The sequence below is a fragment of the Limulus polyphemus genome, unplaced genomic scaffold (assembly GCF_000517525.1).
Source record: "Limulus polyphemus unplaced genomic scaffold, Limulus_polyphemus-2.1.2 Scaffold161, whole genome shotgun sequence".
Lineage (NCBI taxonomy): Eukaryota > Metazoa > Arthropoda > Merostomata > Xiphosura > Limulidae > Limulus > Limulus polyphemus.
The window spans coordinates 11,561-21,880 of record NW_013665771.1 but is presented as its reverse complement, the minus strand read 5'-3'; the positions used below and the strand labels follow the sequence as shown (position 1 = coordinate 21,880).

The 10,320-nt window shown below is 31.0% G+C and overlaps 1 protein-coding gene across 1 annotated transcript in view; it reads left to right on the top strand.

Moving 5' to 3' along the window:
* The first annotated feature begins 268 nt into the window (after positions 1-268).
* Positions 269-10,320, top strand: part of LOC106476949 (protein TBRG4-like) — a 15,923-nt gene continuing 5,871 nt past the window's right edge. Inside the window, exons 1-4 of the mRNA XM_013937565.2 lie at positions 269-1,548; positions 5,206-5,481; positions 5,609-5,730; positions 8,703-8,823. Of these exons, the coding sequence (XP_013793019.1) occupies positions 471-1,548; positions 5,206-5,481; positions 5,609-5,730; positions 8,703-8,823 (1,597 nt within the window). The 5' untranslated portion in view covers positions 269-470. The remainder of the gene's footprint in view (positions 1,549-5,205; positions 5,482-5,608; positions 5,731-8,702; positions 8,824-10,320) is intronic.

Sequence of the window (10,320 nt, the reverse complement as noted above, 5' to 3'; positions counted from 1 at the left end):
TATTTTAATTGTATAGCTAACATTTTAAAGTATAAATTGCTTTTTTTAACAATCCTTAACTAAACAGTTTGGATTTTAATGTCTTCCAGTGGCTTAACGGTAAGTCTAAAGGTATACAACGCTAAAAACCGGTTTCGAATAGATAGCCTGTTGTGTAGCTTTGCGCTTAACAACAAACAATTTATTTTAATTATTATGAGAATATTTTTTTTTTGTATAACTCAATGCTAGATGGCAGCACCTCACACATTGTAATATTGGATGTGAGATGTGGGAATAATAGTGAATAAACTCAGGTTGTGTTTTATTATTATTATTATATGGACTGTGTACGTATAAATGACCAAAGATATCAAAAAGTAAAACGTATGGATTTTAATACTAATACCCAATCATAGAATATGACGAAGAAACTGTTAATTAATTTTATTAATATAGATTATAAATGAAACCGGATAATATTAATAACAATGGTATCTGGCGTACTTCGTCTAGGAATTTCAGCCGGAGTTAGAAGGTGCTCTATTAAAGTTATAGTGGCTGGATTGTCGAAACCCCAGCAGTTATTTAGAAGTGAAATTGTACCTATATCCGTTTGTTTTTCAACTTTTTCATCTACTTTAAGTAAAAAACAAGATATTAATTCAGAGGTATTACAAAGTGTTTTAGAAAGTACAATATTGAAAACTACTAAGTCGAATAACGAAAAAGGGTTGAAGTTGAACTTGAATTTAAAAGTACGACCTGTAGAAAGTATTCTGGTGCGTGTTGTTGTTGGAAATAATATAACACCAAATCGGGCAGTTACTTTGTTGAGTGAACTTAGTAAACTTACTCTGAGTAACCAAGCAAAGTTTGAGGATTTTAGTAACGATCACAGATTCAAAGTTTTATGTAATACTTTGGGGAACAATTGTAACCAGCTGACACATCTTGGTCTTATTACAGGTTTGAGGAGTGTACTTGTTCTTGGCTTTTCTCCTGATTCTTTTATAGTACAATCACTGGAAAATGAAATTTTGTGGAAAGCACGTAAAATGAACTTAAAAGCACTGAGCATTTGTCTACATTTTCATATAAATTTTCAAGAATCAGATTTACAAAAAAAAGTTGTTAAGACTTTAGTTCAAACTATTCAGAAACGTTATTTTGAAATTTCTGATGGAACAGATGTTTTAAAACTGTTAGAGCAAGCTAGCAATTTCTCTGAAGATTTTATGACTAAAATTGAAGATAGAGCTCTAGAACTTGCAGGAAACCTGTCTATAGAAGAATTAAATAAGCTTCTGTGCTTGCTTGCTGAATTGAATAGACGACCAACACCTCTTTTACGTGCTTTGGTGTTCCATATGAATCAGAGTCAAGAAAAGTTATCTTTAAAGCAAATGATTAACACTTTGTATGCACTGAATAAGCTGAATTTTCCTGATTCATCTTGTCTCCAGAAGATTTCCAGTGAAGTCCTTGTGGAAGTTGTTAATTTAGATAAAGTATCTGTAATTTCTGCATTGTTAACTTCTTTAGGCCATCTAAGATGGAAACATCCTGGTAAGGCCTTGTTTGAAATTTTTTAGTCAGTGAAATCTAGATTTGTAGAATTACTGCAAAATAATTTTTTTATTTATTTAAGAATAAGTTTTCAACAAATCTAATTATACATTAAATTTTGCCATGAAATTGTAAAAAATTAAACTTAATATTTCACATCATTGTAGCTCACCAGTGTTACAGTTTAGTTTGATGAAACACTTGAATTCAATGTACAGGATGCCTTATAACAGTATCATCAATTTACAGTAATGATGAAATATTAATCGTATGTGAAATGACTGAATGGAATGAAAGATGAAATTTATAAAAACTGTAGCAGAAGAAGTAAATTAAAATTGAGTGTGATACTATAATATATTTATTAATGGTGAAATAAACATTTAAAAGTGTAGTAAAAATTAAAATATTTATTATTATACATATAATTTACCAATACCATAAAAAGACATGACACTCATTTTGTCAGTCAGTAGAATCAGGAAATGATAAATATCAATAACTTTAGATTAAGTCTTTATTACAGCTGTATGGTTATTACATGTATACGATTAGGAAATTGTCAGATGATGTTATTACATATTTCTAAAAACCTTCAGAAAAAGTGAACTCTATTTAGAAAAACTGATGAAAGTGTTACAGTTCATCAGCAAATACAAAATACTTGTACAGTAATTTGAGTTAAGCCAATTTAAAATTTACTGATATGGCAGAGGATTTTTTTATCTTGTTCACTCAGAAATTTTCTGTATTTAAAAACTACAAGAAAGAAAGTTTCAGCAGGCCATTTACCCTAATATGATTGAACATCATATCAATGCAGTTAACACAAAACACCAACATATCTAAACGCAACCTTTAACAGCTACTTATACAGATACAAAATACAATTTATTCTGAATCTAACAGAAAAAAATGTGTACTTTAAAATAAGACTGTATTAATGTTTTTGAAACTTGTACTTCTTACATCTAATATTCAGTTTACCATTAAGAACTTTTAAGTTCACAAATCAAAATTTTTTTTCTAAAGGTAACCAATTTTTAACACATTAAAAAGTAAGTTATATAACCTTTAATTTTATACTTTCAGAAAACAAATTCAAAACTACATAAATCTCTTCTCATACCATATATTTTTTTCATCCAGATATTCTGTTGAAAAACTTTTTTGCAAATTAGTATCACAGATGAGGTTTAACTAGGTATTATTTTTTCCCTCAAGACTGTCCTTATATACTCACCCATGATAAAAAAAGAAACATTTTTAACCCACTCTATTTTTTCAGGAACTTTTTAATTCCTCCAATTTTTAAACCCTGGTAAAGTGCCAATCTCTACTACTATTGCTGATGGCATCATATTATATATGCCAATCACATGTTATAAAAATAAAGTTGTCTTAACAGAATCGTAGCATTGTTTCCAAATCTTAAACCTTTGTCTTCTCATATTGTTTTTCAGAATATAGGTAAAAAAATGAGAGGCCTTCATTCTATTGATCACTGCATATAGTCATGTAAGTTTCAATAAGATCACCCTTTATCCTTTGTTTTACAAAGAGAAAACAAATTAAGAGATCTTAACCTATCCTATGATACAACTCTTTTCTCTTCTGAATCATTGTACTGATCCTAGTAGTCCTCCTTTGAACCACTTTCAGTAAGTCAATATATTTTGTTAGATAAAGAGACTAAACTGTACACAGTAATCCAGTGATGCCCATTAGAATTTTGGATAAAGATAGGGTGACCATACATCTCCAATTTATGGCGACTTGTTGTCCGTGGTCCAAACAATCAACCCTAAAATATCCTGACACGTCATTTTTCTAGTACAGTTGCATCTGGAATTATGATGAGTACAGGTAAAAAGTATTCTTGGATTTGGTTTACAAAACATGTCCACCTTATATAAAGATATGATGATGATTGCTTCTTTGGATTTATAATCTGTATATCCATAAATACACCCTAAACTTATATTAGCTCTGCTAATTGCAACAGAGCACTTATCCACCATCATGCCAAGAAAGTTTCTTTTAGACATGTTATTGAGTGAATTTCCATCTGTATTATCAAGCAATCTCTGACTCAATGGCAGAAAATATCACTATTTTGGTAAAAAATGGAGTTTTCCATCAGATCTGGAAATCCAGAAGCTTAAGAGTAAATTTAATAGCTGTATAGTGCATGATCCATGAATAATTTTGCCATGCTGTTTTCATTGATCTGAGCAGACATTAATCTGTTTCTATCCTACCATAGTGGACCATCCACACACTATTATCATGCTATTTTACCGTATTTGTAGTACTTCTCTCTCCTCTTATCCTTGTAATATTCTTTCACTTCACTCAGATGAAGTCCTAATATTCTTTGTTCCTTACCTGATTATTTTAGGAATATGTCTATTTTGAATTAAAAGCAGTTTATTTATAAACGTTTTTCCAGATCTATCCCACATTACCCTTTAACTCGTTATCCAAATTCACTAATGATAAACCTTGTCTCACGGTCTCACAGTTCGCTTTCTGAAAATTAGGAACTCAAACTTAATTTATTATAATCTTAACATTATCTGTGCCATTATTTAGGAAAAAAGGGATTGTGTGAATAAAAATTTAACTAAGAGATTTTATATTCCTGTGAATAACAAATAATAAAGTACAATGTAGAAAATTTAAAGGAGAATAACAGTATTTTAATTACTGATGCCAGGCTCATAGCTGATATGTTGAATAGTCACACTTTGTTTTTTCTCCTTTTGTGTGGTGGAAAGGATCAAAGATGCATTTGACCCAGAACATTATAAAATTTAGATGCTGATGAAATGACAGACTTCTAAAAGAAGTTGAGTGGAAAACTAGTTAGAGTGGAATAAGAAGCTATAAACGCAAGTTTGAATGCTTGGGATGGTACGTTTACACTTTGAAAGCCCAGATTCATACTTTTTCATTGGAAAAATTATTATTTTTTAGTTCTAGAACTGGTTATAAAATTAACAAATGTACTCGCACATCATTTATTTCATTGACTTCATGAGGATGTTTGAACAATATGCACCATTCACTGTGCAGATCTACTTAGTGTGAGCAGTCAGTGAAGTAACCCATGCTACTCATGGCATTAAACATCACGTAACTGTCATCAGCTTCTTGTTGTAAAGATTGAAATGGCTGCCAACACTGAACCAGTTGCTCGATTAGTTATTCCTTTACGCTGAATCTTTTGAGTCTACCTTAGTTCTACCAATTTTCATTAACATTGGTTCAGTAAGTTACTTGCATGAACTTGTGGAATCAATACATTAGACTGAGAACTTTGATTTATGTATATTCATGTATGTATGTTTAGATAGATATAGAAAGATAGATGTTGAAAACATTAAGAAATTAAAAAAAAATAAAATAAATACTACCAATATAATGAAGGGTGAACAATTAATTATTTACAGTTCTGAATTAACGTGGAATATGTATGGGTAAAATTTACTTTACAAAAATCCCTATAGAAAGTTTATAAGTATTTTATATTTTTGTTTATTCATACAGCATGCACTTGTTTAAGTATTTCATTTTTGAGTATAGGTTGTTGATTTTAGGTTTTGCTTATTTCATATTTTGATGAAGATTAATTAATATTTATTATGTTTTCAGCTTTACTTGAAGCATGTGGAGAAAGGCTACTAAAATATTCTGACAAATGCCGTCCCCAAGAGTGGGTAGCATATTTACTGACATTAGCAAAGGTTAACTACATACCTGAAAACCCTGGGCCCATATTTTCTTTGATTTCTTCAGAATTGGTTCAAAAGAATATTCCAGATTCAGCTGTTTGGCTGGACATTGTTTGGTCTTTAGCTATCTTGGGAAGAGCAACAGAGAGCCACTTGAGAAGTGTTTTATCACCATCATTTTACCAACCTTTAATAGGTCAGTATTTTTCGTTTGTACAAATAAGGTGTATCTTGAAAGCCATTTAGTCAGTTAGTGCTTGTATAGTCATTATTGTATGGAAACAAGTCTTGTGAAAATAATGTATCCACTCATCATTCAACAGGTATGGGAACCTTTCGCAGTTATAGTAGTAAGATGAAGCTGTTGAATTTAAATGCAGTGGCAACATTGGAAATTACCACCTGCCCACCTATCATAAATGAGCCAGCCTTAGAAGATATCTCAGTGAGTTATGTCTTTGCATGTTATAGTAATACATGAAATAATACTTTCAATTAAGAAAGTGGGTGTAGTGAGAACTTCGGTTGAAGGTAATTATAATTTGTCCGTAAACTAACATAAATATGTCTTGTAGTTTTCAGTTTCTATGAGGAATTCTAAGCTATAAGACCAGCATTTATTTGTAAGCTAAACTGACTTAGTTAATTTTCAATTTTAGCTTGTGCATGAGCAAACTATTTTATACAAAAGCTTTGTTCATGATTGGTCTTTGTTAAGATCTTAAAATCATTTGAATGGATGTCTGTGTCACACTCACTCAAGTAGTGATCCAATATACTAAACTTGTTTAACATCCTTAAATTTGCTTGCTCTTTCTCTCATGTCAGCAGCTTTTGTGAAGTAGAACCAATGTAACTTTGGTTGCAAAAAAAAGGACAGATAAATTGATAGTTTTAATGAAGAAATACAAGCTTTATTTTTTGAAGAAATACTGCGGATGGCATTCTAGTTTAAAAGTACATCTTAGTTATACTTGTGAATACACTAAGAATATTTATCAATATATGGCAAAGTTATAAAAAAGTGAACATTTAGAAACTTCATACGTTGATGGTTTATTGAAATTTCATTTGTTCAAAAAAAACAAATCATTTGATCAATCAGGTAGATAGGAAAACACTTTTTTCATAATTTGTTGTTGTTGTTGTCAAACTGTTCATGTAAAAATTCATAAGTGACGAAGATTTTATATACACAGCAAACTAAGATCTGTACCAAGTTTTCTTTAAAAATTGTTATATAACTTGTAAAATTAAAAGAAAGGCCAGTAAATGTCTTTTTATGATAAACTTCACAAGCAAAGGTATGCCATAATAGCATTATAGTATTTTAATATTTTATAAAAATAATACATGTTAATATATTTCTGGATGACTCAAAAGATTATCCTTTCTGAACTACTCTAGCCTTGCTGTAAAGTTGATGAATAAATCCATGATAAAAGTTTCAGAATGCAGCTACAATTTCTCCTACAGTTGATTTTGGATATAATCACAATTGTTCATATTTTTATATTAAGATTTTTTTTTTGAATAAAATTAATGTTTTACTTAAAACAGTAAGAAAAAATCTTTTTATGTATTTTACATATACTGATAATTATTTTAATACAAGCACTGCCTGTCTTGTATTTCGATTTTATTGGGATCTGGTGAAATGTACAGTACTGGAAATAATTATAGAAATGTACAGGTGGTATACTTACAGGAGTCACAAATATTTAGCAATTGTAAATACATGTCTATTTTATCTTTAATACATTATTTCAGAAAATGCAAAAGAAAAGCAAATAAGTTGTATAATATACTTGTATTTTGTATAATAAATTGTCTTAAACAGAGAAGTACACCCTGTTTTTATGCAACTATAAGTTTATTTATTTATGATTGTGAAATGTTCCAAATGTCATGTAATACTCTTCATATTTGAGCCAAGTTATTTAATTGCCATTTGACCTTATCAGTGTTCATTAAAATCCATAGTTTTAAATAATATTCATATCAGGAGTTTATATGTCAAGCCATAGTGTTCCATTGGTCCCTTTTTCTTCCAGGTATCATATCACATATCACTACGTTTGTAGCGCAATTGGAATTAGTGGTGTTGTGTTAAATTTGTCAGGTGTGTGATGTTGCCATAAGGCCAAAGACTAATTTCAATTGTTTTGAGTCCATTTTAAATAAAGAAAATATATTTAACACTAATTATTTGAGACTACTTACACTATAGTCATATTGAATATGCACATGGGAGTGAGAGAATACACAAAACGTATCTTTCTTTAAATTAAGCACCAAGGCAAAAAACAACAACCATGTACCAAATAAAAATCACTAACAATAAAACTTCATATTTTAATAATGTACTATCTTTCTAACTGCACTATAATATTAATAACCTTGATTTTTATAATGCATCACATACCCCTACCCTGCCAATGTGAAGAGCTAAAAAAAGTGACCTTTGGTTAGGTATTTGTATATGAAAGACAATTTCAGGCATAAATTGAATAACTTTTTCATGTGCATATTTTAGTTTTTGAAGTGTTGGGACTCAGCTCCAGTTTCAGATGCTGGAGTGGTGCTCGAGCAGCACTACACCCCTGTTTGGGATTCTTTTTTTGCTAGCAGATGAATCCCTGCCCAACAAGTCTTATTTCTGAAGGAATGACATGATTCTGCTTTTACCTGTTAACATTCAGGATGTCATTAATTTTGTGTAGATCTCCCACATGGTTTCCCATCATACTTTACTGTCTACATTTCTTGAACGTGATATAGTTCTCTTCTCTGGCATCTAATGGTTGATAATTATTATTATAGTATGATTTCCTATACTGGTTTGAAACTTTCTTGTTGGTTGGATGACAGCCAGTCACATTGTAAACTATTAGTACATGACTGTACTTTGGTGCAGTTCATTTTCTTATAATAGAGGAAGAGTACTTTATACCCACTAGCTTAGAATACCCATTTAGTGTTTAAAGGCATTCTAATGATTCACAGGAGTCTCAATGTACTGATTAAGTTCCTCCATTATCCCAGTTACTTCTATAACTACCCCAAGGGGATGGATATGACCCATAAAAAAAACTTCATTAGGACACCTGCCTTTGATCCTTCTAGCTAGTGAGTGGCTGGTATGAACATTTTCAGACATGACATCATGTCTGAGTGGCCTTCTAAGCACATTTAAAAGCCCCCCCCCCCAAGTCTGCTTGCTAACTTTAGCCTTTCTAGCTATAAAATTGAGAAAGAAATTCCCTGACAAACATGATGGCATAAATACAGAAAAGTGTACATTTAATTTTAGAATCTAAATACAGCACTTTTTTAGATGTTATATCATAATTTTGAAATATATTAAGTTTTTTCCCTGTATTTTTTACATATATATTTTCAATTCAAAATTCATAGCCACCAGCAACACCTGATACCAAGAGTGTCAATAAAAGTGTCTTAGAAGCCCTGAATAATTTTGTGCCTCGAGGAAAGTTTATGGCTACAAACTTGTCTACCACAATGGGTTGTATTATTGGTGAGTACTTGAGCTCCCTCTGTACACTATTGTTTCAAGTTCAACATTCAGTGTATTACATTGCTATTTTTGGCATGTAATTAGTTTTATTTATATCACACAGAATATGATATGTTCTACCTGCTTGACTTGGTATGTTGTAAGGTTTTATGATAAATAGAAAAGTTTAAAACTAGTTCACAGCTAAATTTATTTGTGCCTTTTCACAACAGCTACATACATAGAATGTGTTTCATTCTACTAAGAAAACTGAATCTTGTTTTATATAAACTCAGAAGAAGATTGGCAATTTTCAGTAACATTGCTGGCTCACCAGTTCTTGTGAATGATAAATAGGTTAATTCAAGAAAATAATCATTAATAATGTATGGTGTTAAAATAAATAATTAATATGCTGCTAAAAAATCCTTACTCTTAATTCTGATGTGTTATGACATAAATAAAATTGATGAAAACATACTCTGGTGGATTTAATCTCGTTTACATTGTAACAGTTGTTGTCAAACATTTTACTAATATAGATAGTTTCTCAACCACTACCATATCTGTCATATGCCATCCTGCCTGAACAGCCCTGGTATTGAGCAACAAATTCCAGCCCTTGGCTTCTGCAGATGGGTAACTATTAGAGGGAAGGAAAACAAAATGGTCAGAGAAGGATGTGGATGATAAGGAGGTTATAGTTATAAGTTATTCCTTGATAAGGCATGTGGATAGAATAGTCTGTGGGGTAAATAGGGAGAAAAGAATCAGATTATGTAACCCAGGGGCACAGGTGGAGGATATAACTGACAGAGCAAGAGATATAACAAAGGAAGCTAGCAGAGATGCAGTTTTTGTAGTACATGTAGGGGCTAATGATGTAGGGAAAGGTAGGTCAGAGGACCTAATTAATTAGTATAAGGGGTTGATAAAGGCACTTAAAAAAACGGCCATAACTTATAGGAAATGAGTATAGAAGTAGTCATAAGGATAAGCTTAACTGTTACTATTGTAATGCTAAAAGTATAAGAAATAAAATAGATGACTTTAGAGCACTGGTAGGAACAGAGGATTTTGATATAATGGGAATAACTGAAACATGGTTAAACATAGATGATTTTGATGACAACATTTTTTGGAAATATAGGGTTACAGGCTATTTAATAGGGATAGAGTATTAAAGATGGGAGGAGGAGTGACTTTATAGGTAAAATGTGAGTTACATCCTGTTGAAGTTGAGGATATCAAAGATAATACCAAAGAGATTACATCCATTTGGGTTTCTATTAATAGATATAAAGAGAAAAGGCTTTTAGTTGGAATTGGTTACAGAACACCAGATGATACTGATGAAATTAGTGAGAAACTTTACAATGAGATTAAGATTTCAGCTGTTAATGAAGTCATAATTATGGGTAATTTGATTTCAGGCATATAGATTAGGGAAATCGTAGAATACAAACCATAGAGGGAGTAAAGGTTTTTGGAAACTGTTCGAGGATGGTCTTTTTCACC